Here is a 20,322-nt window from a genome sequence, read left to right as displayed (position 1 = left end):
CAGCGTTAGGTAATGGAGGACCAAGTCATGTGACTTGTAGCGCCACGTGAGGCTTCCGACACAAACCAAATCTACAGTTTTCTATCCTCATACAGCGATCATCTTTAAAAATGTTGCTCCTTCAGAAAAAGTATATATGTGCCGTCCCTCACCTATTGGTGTTGATCTGCCTCCAACTGTTCTTACTCAGAAAAATATGTTTCCGGTAATGTAATCCTTGCTCAAGACTTAAAATCACCTCAACATTAAATGAATATATCTGTTCTCCATATTCATATAGGACAAGGGACTGCCTCAAAATACTGGCAGCATCTAGTTAGTGTGTTTTTATTTACTAGCCAATACTGTATGATTTTTCCATCCAGCATCCACATTTGTACGTTCTCGAGAACTACGTTCATTGGAGTATGTCGCCGTTCATTGTTGTAAATACCACATATATTGACAGTTCATAACTTCGTTAATTCATCAGCAAGTTCTGCTCTTGTGATTTTACAAAAAAGTGATATCAACCATCCATTGTGCTCATATAGTTAACATTTTTTAATATTGAACACATTTTTTCAATCAACATTCTCAGGATGGTAACACCATTTAAGGATCACATTATCAACCAATCAGTAATTAAAGTTGTTTACAAAATGTCGGTAGAGAAATCCTCATCTTATGTTCACGACCCCAACAATGGATACTCAAATACATAGCTCATTATTTATAAAAAGCATGACAGATCAAATTCAAGATTCATACCTCGTGGATTCAAAGCGTCAAGGCGCTCTATCCAAAATATTTCTTTCTGATTAAGTAAATTGGTTATGTCTCCTCCTCTTTTAGGACAGTCCACCTGTTCCAAAATAACAAATCTCATCTGTGCTATGGTGTGTTGGGCAATGTCAAAATGTTGTGCCATTGGTGAATGTACTTGATGTGTACGTACATAGGATTTATGCTCTGTCCACCTTTGTTCCACCAATGTTTCTTGCCTCACAGGAAGGTGAAGGAAGAGGGCCCAAGGTGAGAGGGGAAAAGCGGGAGCAGGGGTCCCAATGAAAAGGATCTCCGTCTTACTGGCATTAAGGCAGAGATCTTTGGAGGCACACCAATCCTGAATCATGGATAGACAGTCAGGAATGAGCAAGAGGAGCGGAGGCTGAGGGGAGCCTAAAAGAGAGCTGACTGTTATCCCCATAACACTGAAAGAGGAGAAGGCAGCGATCAAGTAGGCCAAAGGGGCAAAGTAGACATTGAAGAGCCAGGGTGAGAGGATAGAGCCTTGGGTATCACCACATGTGGAGAGGGAGAGGTGGTCGAGAGAAAGGTCCCAAGTTGGACCTGTGAGGGATAGTCCAGGAGGAAGGAGGTCAACCACTCCAGGGCCTGATCCGTGATGCCCAGGTTCTCGCAGAGTCGATTGATCAGGTTGGCATGATTGACTGTGTCAAAAGCAGAGGAAAGATTAAGGAGGATCAGGACAGAAGGAAGGCTGGAATCAAGATTAGAGAGCAGCTCTTCATGGGTGCTCAGGAGAACAGTTTCTGTGCCCCTGGCTGTTCTAAGGCCAGGCTGGTGGTCATGGAGACAGCCAACAGATTCAGTCTGGAGAGTAAGCTGGGAGGCAGCTTTTCCAAACGTTTTCCCAGGAAAGGAGTGATAGAGATCGGGTGATAGTTTGTCATGGAGGTAGGGTCGACAGAAGGCTTTTAAGGAGGGAATGCACAAGGGAGTGCTTCAGGAGAGAGGGGAAGGATCCAGTGGCGAAGGAATGATTGCAGAAATCAGCCAAAGCTGGAGAGAGGGTGTAAATCGGGTCCTTGATGATTCTGGAGGAGCAGGGGAACACCTGCATGGACAACACTTTCATATATTGGACTTGTCTGAAAACATCGTCGGGAGTTGTCAGAGAGAAAGAGGAGAATGGAGGAGGAGGGGGGAAGCGGCCAGAGGGGTAGAGGGAGAGGAAGAGGAGAGCGAGGACAGGATGTCTTGGGTTTTAGTGGTCAAGTGAGAAGCCAGGGCTGTACAGAGGCTCAGGGGGGCACATGAGAGGCCGAGACTGCAGTAGGATTGTCCAGTTCCTTGCAGCTTTTAAATAGTTTGGCTGTGTTGTTAGAGGACGCAGGGATGTGGATTTGGATGTGGATTCTCTTCTTGGCCAGGACAGAGTCTGTATTGCCTTTGGAGCAGATGGCATGCCAGTTTGTCAGAGGATGTGCCCGAAGCCCTCCATTATGAATCTATGAGGAGTACTCTTGGAAGGGCATGGAGTGCGGGGATATACAGGGTGTGTGGGGGATGTTCTAAGTTAGGGTGGGAAAGACGTTCCCAGTCCTGATAAACTTGTTGGTGGATCTGCAGCTGTGCTCCTGTAGACGCGGGAAAGGTGACCCAGGATTCTGGGCACATAGGGGTGTTACATGCAAATGGCTCTGGTTTATCAGTGATTGAGGGCAAAGCAAAAGGATTTTTAAATGTTACATGACCTACCAACTAATTATTATATTTTATTTTCAGACAGACAATGCGATGGATATTGTCCATAAACAGAAGCAGACACATTATAAAAAAACAATGGATGTAAGTATGTCTTTTTCACTGGTACAATTATTGTAACTGCAGTTGAGGAATCACGATTTTGAGCTATAATCAGCTATCAATGTATTTCTTGCTGCACCTTTGTTCGTGGTGCACTGCGCAGTATTCCTGTGAAATATTTTCTTAAAGAGACAGCTACATTGATGGATCCATGATCGAGGTCTGTTAAAGAAAAAGAGGTCCAAGCGAGAACTGATCAGTAAGCACTCCTAATTTTCAAAATAGTCTGTTTAAAGATGTATCCTAAGAATTACTGCTTTTAAGGGGCGGAGGAGATGAATAACAACCCTGGCATATGGGTTGCAAAAATGTACAAAATAGAACAAGTTCCCAAATGTGGGAACTCCCGTCCTCTGCACTTTATGGGTGGCTCTGTGAGGAGTCCTTATATATTTGATTATTTGTTAGGTAATTGATTCAATAGTTTGATTTGTACTAAACTGTAGGTAATTTACTTAGTGACATATATGAATACATATATCAAAACACATTGACACAGTTAGGTATATTTAGAAAAAATCCAGTGATTTATTAGAAGCCCAACGCTATTCGTGAAACAATTCACTTCTTCAGGGGCAGTTTGCATAATTTTTCTTTCTTAAAGTAATCTAAGGAAAAAGATTCCCTTGTTGATAAATGTTGGCTGTCCTTCATATGGGGAGAGCTGTCAGTTTCCTGTACTTGTAGTGTAGCCTTAGTCCCTTATGTCAGAAGATGGTAAGAAGATAGTGAGTTGGGTAAAGAATCACTCCATCTTGTCATGTGGAAACAGGCGTGAAAGCCCAAGGTGGGCGGACCTTAATTACACTTCGGAAAGACGCCCACCTTGGGCTTTCACGTCTGGGACTAAGGCTCGACTAAGTCCGACTCTATAACTACATCCAGGGAGGAACCATAAATCCCTCTCCCGTTCCAAGCTTCCATGTGGTAATACCACCGGTACAATTCCATCCCCGCTGCTGGGAGAGTAGTACTTTCTGATCATATGCGTGTCCCCAGCAGAGTTTCTGAATTTGTTTTCACTGCAGTGCCCTGAATTGAGTCAATGACGAAGCCTAGAAACTCCATCAACTGGGGCGCAATTAAGTCCGATTTCTCTCCGTTTATAAGGAATCCCAGATCCTGTAGTTGTGTGGTCGTTAAACCCACTTGCTCCTGTAATAGTTGCTTGTCCTGGCACATCAAGCACAGGTCATCCAGGTAGACTATGAGCCGGATGCCATTCTCCCTGAGCCTAGCGATTACTGGCTTCAAAATTGTGTTGAAACACCAAGGTGCTGATGCGAGCTCGAAGGGGAGACATGTGAACTCCCATCTCTGACCCTGCCAAAACAATTGCAGGAAACTGTGCGAACTCAGTGCTATGGGCACTGAGAGAAAGGCATCCTTCAGATATGTGTGGGCTAGTCAATCTCCTGTTTGGAGAATGTCCCACAGAAGGTGAAGCCCTTCCATTTTGAAGTGACAGTACTCTAATAACGTGTTTAGCATCCTGGAATTTATTACCGGGCGCAGCTTGAGCTTCCGCTTCACCAAAAACATATTGCTCATGAAGCTTTGTGGCTCTGCTGCCACTGGCGCAGTGGCCCGCTTGCACTGCAGCAGCGTGTTACCTGTCCCTCGAAGGCGCTCGTTCTCTTTGGAAATTACTATGGGCCTTGGTAATTGCACCTGCACCACTTGATGATAGAATTCTAGACAGAAGCCTTGCACCATCTCTGCGTCTGTTGTGAGTTCCTGCCATTTCTCTAAGCATTGTGTTATTCTACCCCCTACAGGAGGAAATGCACTTGAAGGCTTGCTGTGCAACGCTGGCTCTGATGTCGCATGCGGTAGCGTGTTGCTGCCTTCTGACGTCTCCAGCCTCTTCTTCTCCCTCACCCCCAAGATAGGAAGAAGGGGTTCGGCCTTCGGTCATCCTGCTCTCACCAGTTGGCTATTCCAGAACTGCTGTGCCAGATGATGATTCTTCCCTCTCTGCCGCACTCTGCTCAGAGGGGTCCGACCAGCTATCCTCCTCACGCTCGTTTGAGCTGGATGCATCGCCATTGTGACCTCTGCCCCTTCTTTCCCAAGGCCTCGCTCTTTTAGAAATATAGTGCCTATCTCTAGGTGAGCCCGAGTGGTGGGGGGGGGGTCTGAGAACGGCAGGCCTTGCAGGCTTTAGATCTTACCCCTTTGACGGAACCTAACCTAGGTTCCCAGGGGGTGTGTCCCCTCAATTCCTCCATGCCTTGAGAGAAGGCCAGAAGATCTTCCACCACGCTCAGCTGCTTGCTGAACGGCCCTAAGCCAGCAGAGATGGCCTGCTGGACAACGCGCCCCATAGATGGCTGCAGCCTTCGGCTAGTGTGCAGACTTTCTGACTCCTCGCTGAGGCTATGCTCCCTCCTACTCATTCTGCAGTAGGACCGTGGCAGTAACAAATAGTGGGCTGTAGGTAACTGCAGGTGGTACTTGAGCCTGCCCCCGTCCAAATGTGTCTGCGGGTCTGGGCTCTGTTGATAGATGAAAATAAATAAATAAATAAATCTTGAGACTGCGCCTGTTCAAGCACTTGGGATTGGACCTGTATGTCACTGTGGGTGATGACCACATTGCAATGTCTGAGGTCAGACTGCTGGTATGGGGCTGCTGCTTATATATATATTGAAGGACCGACCTTCTGTTAACTTATACAGCTGGATCCCTAGGACCAGCAGGTGGCGCTGCAGTGATGGCGCCGCTGTGAGCCATGAAGGCTCCGGGAGAATTCTGAAAACATCTGTGGAGCTCGAGCATTTGTGGCCTGCCGTGAACGGGAAGCCGTGATGTCTGCTCGGGCGACGTATGTGTACCGGAACTGTGCGCCCTGTTGCGCTACTTCTGCACAAACTGCCTCCTGCCTGCTGGGCTTGGCTGCCTGGATTTTTCCAATACCAGCATCTCCACGCCCGATGAAAATTGAATGTGGTACAGAGATGTACTGCGTTGCTGGAGGCAGAAACAGTCTTCATGCTCTGTCCTGTGCTCCATGCATCAAAAGAAGAAAATGGCAAGGGTTGTGATTTGATGGCGAAACCATGTCTCCTCTAATACATTTCAAACTGTTACACCTTATCCCTACATCAGAATGTGCTCTGGTGTGGCATGGGCCTCATTTCGGGACAATCATTTATGCACTTTGCATCAGAACATATGTTATATCACAGTTATTATCTTTAGAACTTGGGCCAGTCCCTCTGCTTCTCAAGATCAGGGTCGGACATAGCTCAAACCAATTGATCTTAACATGAAAATGTAATTATATTATATTAGAACCTTCTGTGGGTGTGTCAGCCAGTAAGGTTGCCCCAAACCCGAGCTGAATCTGATGATCCAAGTCTGGGTTTTTAGCAAGCCGTGAGCTGCATGCATTTGCGGTCATCTTTCCTATGCTCCATGCCCCTTTCCTTATCTTTCCATCTCCCAGTCTCTCCCTACCCTCTCGCTGTTGCAGCAACACAGCGCCTGCCATTCCTGTCATGGAAATGGAAGAGGGTCTCTGATCAGAGACCCACCCTTAGTTTTCATGGAGGCCATGTCAGGTAAGATTATCTTTGTCAATAACAACGGGTTGCTCACTTTCCGCTGTCCATTATTTCTGACAAATGCACTGTTGTTAACACCCTTTGCTCGGGGTGGTAATGCAAATAAACACCCATTGTGGGGGCTGAGTTGGCTGGTAACAGCACTAGGGTCATATGTTAAGGGCCACAGAATAGTGTTTATTGCTGATAAATTATCTAATAAATGCAACCCAAACGGAATTGGCTTACAGAGAGAATTTGAAGACCAACGCTGAAACTCCTGCATCCCATGCCCTAATTATTCAAAAGAAGTTCAGCACTTTCTCATACCTCCCTGTGTTACTATTCTATAAAATAAGATGATTCCAATACTTACCTATGAAGTATAAGCTAAATTATCTGGTGAAAAGTTGAACTGGAACAAAATAGAGGGCATAATTTCGAAAATGGTAATGATGGTCCCAAACGGAATCCCTATTCAGATTCTACGATACGAGAAGGCTTACTCTCATTGCATGCTCTTGTTAAATGGAAAGCTTTATTATTCTTGAGGAAGATTGTCATTGGACCACAGGACTCGATTTTGGCCTTCATGGCAACTGCATTAGAAGCATCTCCCTGGACTCCTTTGCTTAGATGGATGACTAATGTCATCATGGATGTCTAACCTGACTGGATGACATGGGGTCCTCTTAAGAAACCCTTTTAAATCGACCTGCGTCTGTTAAATTAAAAATGTGGGGAGCCAATTGGTGCCAAATGATGCCAAAAATATAAACATTTTTAAAGTTTTTGTCTGGAGCCAAAGGCATGGAATGTATTTCTGAGTTATTTAGAATACTTTCCATGTCAACGAAGATGCATGCCTTTTTTGAGAATTTGTTTAACTCCGTGTGGAACAAAAGAAGTAGTGGCAATTAGAAGCCGGGAGAATTAAATCTAGAATAGCTATCGCTTCTGCGGTGAAGACACTGAATCTCTGAGACATCTAATCATAAAGTGTGTAAAACTGAGAGATGGTAGAAATACATTTCTGAAGAAACATTTTAAAGATTATATTAATCTGTCACTAGATATCATCTGGGCGTTGATTTTTAAGGGAGCATATGTATTGTTGATATTAGACACATTGAGACTTTTAGAATGTATAGGCATAGATACATTACATTTTCCTTTTTAATTGTGTAATTAATTGCAGAACCACCTGTTCTTTTTATTCTTATTTTATTTTAAACAATAAGTTGTGTGAAGGTTTTCTTTTGTAACCAAATAAAACAATTAAAAACAGTGTTTAATACTGTAGAAGTTCATGGTCTCAGTCTGGACTGATAACACAAAAGTGTTTGATCACTCCCCACTAATGCAAGACATGGGGTTTATTAAAGTGTATAGGACATACTACCATATGTAATTCTCTATAACATACTCTAGCAGGTTTACATGGCTGTAAAGAAGAACCTGTTTCAGGACACATGTAATAATCTCTTTGAAAAATGCCTCTGTCCCTGTTGACTTGAGATTGAGCAACGGTTCCTAAAACATGCAGCCTCTCCCTGAGAGGATCAGTGACAAAGGAACCTCGCCCACCACGGTTTTTGTTTAAGTGCATTTTTTGCCTGTTATTTATAACCACAATCTTACAGCTTTTGAGATTTATTGTATGTGATTGGCTCATAGCTCAGCTGGTTCATCAACAGCATTTTGCATTTGCTCTCATAAATGATGCAGGCTAAGCGGATATACGAACAGAGGTGTCGAGAGAAAGAAGAGGCTGACCTGGCTGTAAACCGGAATGCAAACAACGTAAACCAGAAGCAACAAGATAAGGTATGTTGAGGAGGTGTCCTCTCAGTCATAACTCAATGAAAGCCCATTCATAGACGGAATGGTGCATACAGCAAAACATTTATTTTTTCAGCCGGTTGGGAGCAGTAACCCATGCCACAGATGTCAAATAGCATGGCAAGACTCAGAGCTTGTCCATTTTGAACACACTTTTATAGAAAATAATGCATTACACAATAATTCAATGACCTCATATTGTGCTAATTTAGCATACCTGGTTGTTTTTCCACATCTTCTGGAACACTAGACATATGTTACAACTTTAAAACTGGAAAAAGCAGGTTTTGGAAATGACGCATGCTCCAGACAACTTACAAGGTCACAGATTAAGTTGTCTAGTTCCTTATTGGTTAATCCCCCTTCCTTATCTTTTTCTGACTCTATGCCAGTTTCATTTTGTGAGCAGCACTATTGAAAAATAATATATTCTGCTATTTAAACTGCTGCACACAGCACTATATTTTCTGTTTGCTCTACACTTCTAAATGTTCAGGAGATTTAAGGGCTGCAGTTTATTTGTAATACATGATGTGACATTCATTTTGGGAAAAATGGCTGCCTTTTGCTGCCCTATATTCTATATCAGAAATCTATATTCTATGTTAATTATTTCGTGTGAAATGTAAGCATTCCTTTGTTTATGTTGTCCTAAATAAATGTGTGCAGTGTCACTTATTTTCTAATGTACCTGCTTATAATAAGGGCAGCCTGGCTGCCTCAGTGGACAATGCTTCTGACTTTTATAATATTAGACAGGAAGGCAGGGCATATGCCATGAATGACATGTTTACCTGTCTATTACCAGACAGAAGGAGGATCTACTCCTCTTCAGGTACGAGAGCTTCCCCGATCTTACAAATACAGGTACATGTGCAGTAGTAGCAAGGGATTTCCTGAGCCTGGTACTGGGGACTTCCCCGCTGTTTTGAAAGCATGAATTTGTAAAGTGCAAACATTTAAATATGTACAGGGAACTGACGTCACCCTCTCACATTTAAGTTTATGACATTTGTGTGTGTGTGGGGGGGGAATTGCTAGTGGATGGCTTAAGGCAAAGATTTAAAAAATGAAGTGGATTTCTGCCATGTACGTAGCACACAAATGAAGCTACAAAATGCCTGTCTTTTTAGCCTGTTCAGAACTCCTAGAAAATATGTGTTCTAACAAAAGTTGGTATTTCTAGCCCTGAAGATGTCCTAATTATCATCATGCATTGGCTCTTACTGTGGGGGCCTACAAGCTTCTGTGTGGTCCCAATGCAACTTGGGGGTAAACATTTAGAGGGCAATTCATAGAATTTCGCAGAAAAGTGTCGCAAGTGGCTGGCGCAGAGTGTCCGCGTGCGATTGTCTGCGCCAGGCACGTGCGCTAAAACCGATTTCCGCGCACAGCGTATTCATGGATTTTAGTCTCCCAAACCAGCCGTGGCGCAGAGAATCGCAGCGACCCTGCAGCAGCGCCAGTAACGCCCCGAAGAACGCCCTCGCGCAAGGAAAAGCCATCAAAATCGCTAAATCATCGCAAAGGGCTGCGCTAACCCTGGACCAGTTCACCGGGCTGCCAAACAGCAAACGGCAAGCGGGGAACGTGTATTTCAGGGGTGCGCGGGAAGTTCCACACGCGATTGGGCCAGTGCGAGCAAGGTATGTGAATTTCAGGGGTGCGCGGGAAGTTCCACACGCGATTTCAGAAGGGTACGTGTATTTCAGGGGTTCGCGTGAAGTTTCTCACGCGATCGGGCCTGGGGGAGCGTGCTACGTGTATTACAGGGGTTCGCGTGAAGTTTTACACGCGATCTGGCCTGGTGGAGCGGGCTACGTGTATTACAGGGGTTCGCGTGAACTTTCTCACGCGATCGGGCCTGGGGGAGCGGGCTACCTGTATTACAGGGGTTCGCGTGAAGTTGCACACGCGATTGTCCCAGTGCGAGCAGGGTACGTGTATTTCAGGGGTGCGCGGGAAGTTCCACACGCGAGTTCAGCAGGGTACGTGTATTTCAGGGGTTCGCGTGAAGTTTCTCACGCGATCGGGCCTGGGGGAGCGTGCTACGTGTATTACAGGGGTTCGCGTGAAGTTTTACACGCGATCTGGCCTGGTGGAGCGGGCTACGTGTATTACAGGGGTTCGCGTGAACTTTCTCACGCGATCGGGCCTGGGGGAGCGTGCTACGTGTATTACAGGGGTTCGCGTGAAGTTTTACACGCGATTTGGCCTGGTGGAGCGGGCTACGTGTAATACAGGGGTTCGCGTGAACTTTCTCAAGCGAACGGGCCTGGGGGAGCGGGCTACGTGTATCACAGGGGTTTGCGTGAACTTTCTCACGCGATCGGGCCTGGGGGAGAGGGCTACGTGTATCACAGGGGTTCGCGTGAACTTTCTCACGCGAACGGGCCTGGGGGAGCGGGCTACGTGTATTACAGGGGTTATCGTGAAGTTGCACACGCGATTGTCCCAGTGCGAGCAGGGTACGTGTATTTCAGCGGTGCGCGGGAAGTTCCACACGCGATAGTACCAGTGCGAGCAGGGTACGTGTATTTCAGGGGTGCGTGGGAAGTTCCACACGTGATAGTACCAGTGCGAGCAGGGTACGTGTATTTCAGGGGTGCGCGGGAAGTTCCACACGCGATACCAGCAGGGAATGTGTATTTCAGGGGTTCTGGGAAGTACTACACGTGAATTGGCCGTGTGGGTCCTCCCAGGTGTACGCTCCACAACCTCCACGGCCCCTGCAGGCAGCCCACACCACGGGGGACTACCCTGCACCCCTGGCCATGTCCCGCAGGCAGCCCATTCACCATGGGTATGCCCCCCAGTCAACCCACATGTCACCTTGCACTACTGATCAACAATGCATGTCTTCCACCACCCCCACCCCCCAGCAGTGCAGGGGCAGCCTCCACCAGGCCCCCCTCATGTCCCCCTGCACCCCCACCCCCCAGCATCCAGGGTCACCCTCCACCAGGCCCCCACTCATGTCTCCCACCACCCCCACCCCCCAGCCACCATGGGCAGCCTCCAGCAGGCCCCCACTCATGTCTACCACCACCCCCACCCCCCGGCAGTGCAGGGGCAGCCTCCACCAGGCCCCCACTCATGTCTCCAACCACCCCCACCCCCCGGCAGTGCAGGGGCAGCCTCCACCAGGCCCCCACTCATGTCTCCCACCACCCCCACCCCCCCTGCCACCATGGGCAGCCCCCACTCATGTCTCCCACCACCCCCACCCCCCGGCAGTGCAGGGTCACCCTCCACCAGGCCCCCACTCATGTCTCCCACCACCCCCACCCCCCTGCCACCATGGGCAGCCCCCACCAGGCCCCCACTCATGTCTCCCACCACCCCCAACCCCGGCAGTGCAGGGTCAGCCTCCACCAGGCCCCCACTCATGTCTCCCACCACCCCCACCCCCCAGCCACCATGGGCAGCCTCCACCAGGCCCCCACTCATGTCTACCACCACCCCCACCCACGGCAGTGCAGGGGCAGACTCCACCAGGCCCCCACTCATATCTCCCACCACCCCCACCCCCCGGCAGTGCAGGGGCAGCCTCCACCAGGCCCCCACTCATGTCTCCCACCACCCCCACCCCCCTGCCACCATGGGCAGCCCCCACCAGGCCCCCACTCATGTCTCCCACCACCCCCACCCCCGGCAGTGCAGGGTCACCCTCCACCAGGCCCCCACTCATGTCTCCCACCACCCCCACCCCCCGGCAGTGCAGGGTCAGCCTCCACCAGGCCCCTACTCATGTCTCCCACCACCCCCACCCCCCAGCCACCATGGGCAGCCTCCACCAGGCCCCCACTCATGTCTACCACCACCCCCACCCCCCGGCAGTGCAGGGGCAGCCTCCACCAGGCCCCCACTCATGTCTCCCAAAACCCCCACCCCCTCCCCCCGGCAGTGCAGGTGCAGCCTCCACCAGGCCCCCACTCATGTCTCCCACCACTCCCACCCCCCTGCCACAATGGGCAGCCCCCACCAGGCCCCCACTCATGTCTCCCACCACCCCCACCCCCCGGCAGTGCAGAGTCACCCTCCACCAGGCCCCCACTCATGTCTCCCACCACCCCCACCCCCCGGCAGTGCAGGGTCACCCTCCACCAGGCCCCCACTCATGTCTCCCACCACCCCCACCCCCCTGCCAGCATGGGCAGCCCCCACCAGGCCCCCACTCATGTCTCCCACCACCCCCACCCCCCGGCAGTGCAGGGACAGCCTCCACCAGGCCCCCCTCATGTCCCCCTGCACCCCCACCCCCCAGCATCCAGGGTCACCCTCCACCAGGCCCCCACTCATGTCTCCCACCACCCCCACCCCCCAGCCACCATGGGCAGCCTCCAGCAGGCCCCCACTCATGTCTACCACCACCCCCACCCCCCGGCAGTGCAGGGGCAGCCTCCACCAGGCCCCCACTCATGTCTCCCACCACCCCCACCCCCCGGCAGTGCAGGGGCAGCCTCCACCAGGCCCATCACTCATGTCTCCCACCACCCCCACCCCCCTGCCACCATGGGCAGCCCCCACCAGGCCCCCACTCATGTCTCCCACCACCCCCACCCCCCGGCAGTGCAGGGTCACCCTCCACCAGGCCCCCACTCATGTCTCCCACCACCCCCACCCCCCTGCCACCATGGGCAGCCCCCACCAGGCCCCCACTCATGTCTCCCACCACCCCCACCCCCCGGCAGTGCAGGGTCAGCCTCCACCAGGCCCCCACTCATGTCTCCCACCACCCCCACCCCCCAGCCACCATGGGCAGCCTCCACCAGGCCCCCACTCATGTCTACCACCACCCCCACCCCCGGCAGTGCAGGGGCAGCCTCCACCAGGCCCCCACTCATGTCTCCCACCACCCCCACCCCCCGGCAGTGCAGGGGCAGCCTCCACCAGGCCCCCACTCATGTCTCCCACCACCCCCACCCCCCTGCCACCATGGGCAGCCCCCACCAGGCCCCCACTCATGTCTCCCACCACCCCCACCCCCCGGCAGTGCAGGGTCACCCTCCACCAGGCCCCCACTCATGTCTCCCACCACCCCCACCCCCCGGCAGTGCAGGGTCAGCCTCCACCAGGCCCCTACTCATGTCTCCCACCACCCCCACCCCCCAGCCACCATGGGCAGCCTCCACCAGGCCCCCACTCATGTCTACCACCACCCCCACCCCCCGGCAGTGCAGGGGCAGCCTCCACCAGGCCCCCACTCATGTCTCCCAACACCCCCACCCCCTCCCCCCGGCAGTGCAGGTGCAGCCTCCACCAGGCCCCCACTGATGTCTCCCACCACTCCCACCCCCCTGCCACAATGGGCAGCCCCCACCAGGCCCCCACTCATGTCTCCCACCACCCCCACCCCCCGGCAGTGCAGAGTCACCCTCCACCAGGCCCCCACTCATGTCTCCCACCACCCCCACCCCCCGGCAGTGCAGGGTCACCCTCCACCAGGCCCCCACTCATGTCTCCCACCACCCCCACCCCCCTGCCAGCATGGGCAGCCCCCACCAGGCCCCCACTCATGTCTACCACCACCCCCACCCCCGGCAGTGCAGGGGCAGCCTCCACCAGGCCCCCACTCATGTCTCCCACCACCCCCACCCCCCGGCAGTGCAGGGGCAGCCTCCACCAGGCCCCCACTCATGTCTCCCACCACCCCCACCCCCCTGCCACCATGGGCAGCCCCCACCAGGCCCCCACTCATGTCTCCCACCACCCCCACCCCCCGGCAGTGCAGGGTCACCCTCCACCAGGCCCCCACTCATGTCTCCCACCACCCCCACCCCCCGGCAGTGCAGGGTCAGCCTCCACCAGGCCCCTACTCATGTCTCCCACCACCCCCACCCCCCAGCCACCATGGGCAGCCTCCACCAGGCCCCCACTCATGTCTACCACCACCCCCACCCCCCGGCAGTGCAGGGGCAGCCTCCACCAGGCCCCCACTCATGTCTCCCAACACCCCCACCCCCTCCCCCCGGCAGTGCAGGTGCAGCCTCCACCAGGCCCCCACTGATGTCTCCCACCACTCCCACCCCCCTGCCACAATGGGCAGCCCCCACCAGGCCCCCACTCATGTCTCCCACCACCCCCACCCCCCGGCAGTGCAGAGTCACCCTCCACCAGGCCCCCACTCATGTCTCCCACCACCCCCACCCCCCGGCAGTGCAGGGTCACCCTCCACCAGGCCCCCACTCATGTCTCCCACCACCCCCACCCCCCTGCCAGCATGGGCAGCCCCCACCAGGCCCCCACTCATGTCTCCCACCACCCCCACCCCCCGGCAGTGCAGGGACAGCCTCCACCAGGCCCCCACTCATGTCTCCCACCACCCCCACCCCCCGGCAGTGCAGGGGCAGCCTCCACCAGGCCCCCACTCATGTCTCCCACCACCCCCACCCCCCTGCCACCATGGGCAGCCCCCACCAGGCCCCCACTCATGTCTCCCACCACCCCCACCCCCCGGCAGTGCAGGGTCACCCTCCACCAGGCCCCCACTCATGTCTCCCACCACCCCCACCCCCCTGCCACCATGGGCAGCCCCCACCAGGCCCCCACTCATGTCTCCCACCACCCCCACCCCCCGGCAGTGCAGGGGCAGCCTCCACCAGGCCCCCACTCATGTCTCCCACCACCCCCACCCCCCTGCCACCATGGGCAGCCCCCACCAGGCCCCCACTCATGTCTCCCACCACCCCCACACCCCGGCAGTGCAGGGTCACCCTCCACCAGGCACCCACTCATGTCTCCCACCACCCCCACCCCCCGGCAGTGCAGGGGCAGCCTCCACCAGGCCCCCACTCATGTCTCCCACCACCCCCACCCCCCGGCAGTGCAGGGGCAGCCTCCACCAGGCCCCCACTCATGTCTCCCACCACCCCCACTCCCCTGCCACCATGGGCAGCCCCCACCAGGCCCCCACTCATGTCTCCCACCACCCCCACCCCCCGGCAGTGCAGGGTCACCCTCCACCAGGCCCCCACTCATGTCTCCCACCACCCCCACCCCCCGGCAGTGCAGGGGCAGCCTCCACCAGGCCCCCACTCATGTCTCCCACCACCCCCACCCCCCTGCCACCATGGGCAGCCTCCACCAGGCCCCCACCCATGTCTCCCACCACCCCCACCCCCCAGCAGTGCAGGGGCAGCCTCCACCAGGCCCCCACTCATGTCTCCCACCACCCCCACCTCCCGGCAGTGCAGGGTCAGCCTCCACCAGGCCCCCACTCATGTCTCCCACCACCCCCACCCCCCAGCCACCATGGGCAGCCTCCACCAGGCCCCCACTCATGTCTACCACCACCCCCACCCCCGGGCAGTGCAGGGGCAGCCTCCACCAGGCCCCCACTCATGTCTTCCACACCCCCACCCCCCGGCAGTGCAGGGGCAGCCTCCACCAGGCCCCCACTCATGTCTCCCACCACCCCCACCCCCCTGCCACCATGGGCAGCCCCCACCAGGCCCCCACTCATGTCTCCCACCACCCCCACCCCCCGGCAGTGCAGGGTCACCCTCCACCAGGCCCCCACTCATGTCTCCCACCACCCCCACCCCCCGGCAGTGCAGGGTCACCATCCACCAGGCCCCCACTCATGTCTCCCACCACCCCCACCCCCCGGCAGTGCAGGGTCACCCTCCACCAGGCCCCCACTCATGTCTCCCACCACCCCCACCCCCCTGCCACCATGGGCAGCCCCCACCAGGCCCCCACTCATGTCTCCCACCACCCCCACCCCCCGGCAGTGCAGGGGCAGCCTCCACCAGGCCCCCACTCATGTCTCCCACCACCCCCACCCCCCGGCAGTGCAGGGGCAGCCTCCACCAGGCCCCCACTCATGTCTCCCACCACCCCCACCCCCCGGCAGTGCAATGGCAGCCTCCACCAGGCCCCCACTCATGTCTCCCACCACCCCCACCCCCCTGCCACCATGGGCAGCCCCCACCAGGCCCCCACTCATGTCTCCCACCACCCCCACCCCCCGGCAGTGCAGGGTCACCCTCCACCAGGCCCCCACTCATGTCTCCCACCACCCCCACCCCCGGCAGTGCAGGGGCAGCCTCCACCAGGCCCCCACTCATGTCTCCCACCACCCCCACCCCCCTGCCACCATGGGCAGCCCCCACCAGGCCCCCACTCATGTCTTCCACCACCCACACCCCCCGGCAGTGCAGGGTCACCCGCCACCAGGCCCCCACTCATGTCTCCCACCACCCCCACCCCCCTGCCACCATGGGCAGCCCCCACCAGGCCCCCACTCATGTCTCCCACCACCCCCACCCCCTGCCACCATGGGCAGCCCCCACCAGGCCCCCACTCATGTCTCCCACCACCCCCACCCCCCGGCAGTGCAGGGGCAGCCTCCACCAGGCCCCCACTCATGTCTCCCACCACCCCCACCCCCCCGGCAGTGCAGGGGCAGCCTCCACCAGGCCCCCACTCATGTCTCCCACCACCCCCACCCCCCTGCCACCATGGGCAGCCCCCACCAGGCCCCCACTCATGTCTCCCACCACGCCCATCCCCCGGCAGTGCAGGGGCAGCCTCCACCAGGCCCCCACTCATGTCTCCCACCACCCCCACCCCCCTGCCACCATGGGCAGCCCCCACCAGGCCCCCACTCATGTCTTCCACCACCCCCACACCCGGCAGTGCAGGGTCACCCTCCACCAGGCCCCCACTCATGTCTCCCACCACCCCCACCCCCCGGCAGTGCAGGGGCAGCCTCCACCAGGCCCCCACTCATGTCTCCCACCACCCCCACCCCCCGGCAGTGCATGGGCAGCCTCCACCAGGCCCCCACTCATGTCTCCCACCACCCCCACCCCCCTGCCACCATGGGCAGCCCCCACCAGGCCCCCACTCATGTCTCCCACCACCCCCACCCCCTGGCAGTGCAGGGTCACCCTCCACCAGGCCCCCACTCATGTCTCCCACCACCCCCACCCCCCGGCAGTGCAGGGGCAGCCTCCACCAGGCCCCACTCATGTCTCCCACCACCCCCACCCCCCTGCCACCATGGGCAGCCCCCACTCATGTCTTCCACCACCCCCACCCCCCGGCAGTGCAGGGTCACCCTCCACCAGGCCCCCACTCATGTCTCCCACCACCCCCACCCCCCTGCCACCATGGGCAGCCCCCACCAGGCCCCCATTCATGTCTACCACCACCCCCACCCCCCTGCCACCATGGGCAGCCCCCACCAGGCCCCCACTCATGTCTCCCACCACCCCCACCCCCCGGCAGTGCAGGGGCAGCCTCCACCAGGCCCCACTCATGTCTCCCACCACCCCCACCCCCCGGCAGTGCAGGGGCAGCCTCCACCAGGCCCCCACTCATGTCTCCCACCACCCCCACCCCCCTGCCACCATGGGCAGCCCCCACCAGGCCCCCACTCATGTCTCCCACCACCCCCACCCCCCGGCAGTGCAGGGGCAGCCTCCACCAGGCCCCCACTCATGTCTTCCACCCCCCCACCCCCCGGCAGTGCAGGGTCACCCTCCACCAGGCCCCCACTCATGTCTCCCACCACCCCCACCCCCCTGCCACCATGGGCAGCCCCCACCAGGCCCCCACTCATGTCTCCCACCACCCCCACCCCCCTGCCACCATGGGCAGCCCCCACCAGGCCCCCACTCATGTCTCCCACCACCCCCACCCCACGGCAGTGCAGGGGCAGCCTCCACCAGGCCCCCACTCATGTCTCCCACCACCCCCACCCCCCGGCAGTGCAGGGGCAGCCTCCACCAGGCCCCCACTCATGTCACCCACCACCCCCACCCCCCTGCCACCATGGGCAGCCCCCACCAGGTCCTCACAATCCCCAATCATGTGCGTAATGGTCAGCCTCCACAGCCAAAAAGCCCTACCAAGTAACCCATTCACCCACATGGAAATGGAAATCACATGTTACACCCCCAATGTTCATGAAGCTAATGAACCCATGTCCGTCACACACATTTTTTGCAATTGAATGGGAAAACATACAACATGACATGCATGAAACCAATGAGATGATACCACACAGTGAACTATGCCAACAAAATTGTATTGAAAAAAATAAATAATGCAAAAGAAAGAAAACTAACTACAATGTAAATGTGAAAAAATAAGCTGCATGTCCGCATCAAAACACAAAACTGGAAATCCAAATCCAAAAAAATTTTGTCCAAAGTCAAATGTAAAAAAATCTCCATGAAAGAAAGAACTATGTACAAAAATAACAAGGGTCCATGAGCCCAACTGAACTAAGGAAACCTCCTAAAAAACCTACCTAAATATCAACTATATACAAAAAGTGGAGCAGTGTCCGTCGACTCCAAATCATAATAAGAACGAAAGGAAACCTAAAACTAAAGAACTATATACAAAGGCGGCGGGCAAGTCCAGCGGCTCACTCTGTGGTGTCCCGGGCCAGGGTATCATCGAACTCCTGTTCGATGTCCCGGAGGCGGTACAGTTCCATGGCCCCGAGGGTCCGCAGGGACGACGCTGTGTCCTCCTCCACCCCCCTGCGGATTGCCTCAAGGCACTCGGCCCACCTCAGGGCCCTCCGCATGGAGTTCTCCGCCCTGACCATTGTGAGCCGCGCCTCTTCCGCCCGCCGCCGCTCCGCACCTATGGCGTGGCCCAACCGCTGCCACACGGAAGACACTCTCTGTCCTGGGTCCCCCTGCCCTCCGGCCGATGCCTGCCCCTCCGATGTCGAAAGCCCCGAGCCTTCATGTCTCCCACCATGTTGCTGCGGCTGCTGCTCTGCCTCTGCCCGTGCACTGCCTCCTGCTGCCTGCACATCCTCCGCCGGCTGGGGTGCACTTGTTGATGTGGCCACCCCTGCTGGACCTCCGACTCCCGACTGTGGCAGGGATGCCTCCTCCACCAGCCTGGCCGCACCGTCAGAGGCAGCTCCACAGGGCACCCAGGTGACTGATGGGTGGGAAGATGGCACAGAGGACGACTGGCGCGTAGGGCGTCCAGTTGAGGTGGGGGTCGGAGCAAGCCCCATCAGACAGCGGAATCCGGCCTGGGTGACCTGTCCCAGCAGGCTGACGTGGTCAACAAGCCATTCGAGATGACGTGCAGTCTCTCCATGAAAAGACTGCAGGTCACCTCGCATGGCCCGTTGACGCAAGGCCACACCAGCCAGGACAGGCTCAACCCGGACCTGGATGGCCACGTCCGCAGGCAGAGGAAGGCCAGTTGACGTCAGCTCATCCCCTGCCTGAAAACGGGTCTGGACGTAGGCATCCCTGCTGGTGCAAGATGATGCAGGGACAGGATCGGGGACAGGATTGCACACAGGCACCTCCGCGGCCGCCTGTGCTGCCTCCTGTCCCTGGTCATGCACTGCACCACTAGCACCAGTGGGATCCCCACCTCCAGACCCCGTCTCTGGTGCTTGCGCGGCCCCCTCCTCCACCAAACCCCCCACCAACCTGGATGACTCCGTGCCATCTTCCCCTGTTGCGCCCTGTGGGGTCCCAGCTGCCCCTTCTGCTGCCGAGGAGTCCAACTGCAACCTCCGCCTCTTGGACCTCCCCCCGGCAGCTGCGGCCTGGGACGCGGCACCGGACTCCTCACTCCCCGACGAGATGACAACACGGGAGGGGAGCCGGGCCTTGCGTCTCCGGCTGGCGGTCGGATCCCCGCCGCTGTGCTCCACAGCACCTTCTCCGCCCTCTTCATCAGTTGACGCTGCAGACAGGGATAAACAAAACACAGGCATCAGGGCACTGTCCGATGGACACATACACGCATGACAGTTGCACATGAGTGGCATTGACAAACCTCAGACATGTCATCACAATCCCCAACACACATGTCATTGCAACTGGCACACATGAGCCATACCACAGCCATTTTGCAACTGCCAGCACCATCCCTACACATACAACAGCATCAGCAGCCAAAGGGGAGCCAGACATCACATGCAACACAGGAAGTGCACCACACATGTACACACACCACCACACTTGCATGCATGTCTACACCTCTGCCAAGTGTCGCACTGTTCAGACGGGCAGCCATGTCACATCTGCCAATCAGGCTTCCACATACCGCTGTCACATGCATCCATGTTGCATCACTGTTGCACCCTTGACAAATACACACACATGCACATGTACACAGTGCTCATACATGCAGCTGAAAACAACATACATGCCTGACATCACGGACATGTCTACTTACATACACATTCATCCAAACATGTGTGCACGCACAACTGCATTTGCCATGCAAGCCCACACACACAAGCACCATCCATGTCTCACACATTACAGCCCTCGCATGTGTCAGCCCCACGGCCCTGTACACCCCCACCCATACTCGACCCCATACAAACAGATGT

The 20,322-nt window shown here is 56.0% G+C and overlaps 1 protein-coding gene across 1 annotated transcript in view; it reads left to right on the top strand.

Annotated features, from left to right (window-relative positions):
* The window catches only part of PSTPIP2 (proline-serine-threonine phosphatase interacting protein 2), a 796,554-nt gene that overhangs the window by 497,483 nt on the left and 278,749 nt on the right, over nucleotides 1-20,322 (top strand). Inside the window, exons 6-7 of the mRNA XM_069626899.1 lie at nucleotides 2,512-2,574; nucleotides 7,869-7,967. Coding sequence (XP_069483000.1) covers nucleotides 2,512-2,574; nucleotides 7,869-7,967 — 162 coding nt within the window. The remainder of the gene's footprint in view (nucleotides 1-2,511; nucleotides 2,575-7,868; nucleotides 7,968-20,322) is intronic.

Source organism: Ambystoma mexicanum, chromosome 6p (genome assembly GCF_040938575.1).
Source record: "Ambystoma mexicanum isolate Mex_15411 chromosome 6p, UKY_AmexF1_1, whole genome shotgun sequence".
Taxonomy (NCBI): Eukaryota; Metazoa; Chordata; class Amphibia; order Caudata; family Ambystomatidae; genus Ambystoma; species Ambystoma mexicanum.
The sequence above is the reverse complement of the archived record's forward strand: the minus strand, read 5'-3'. Positions and strand labels throughout refer to the sequence as shown.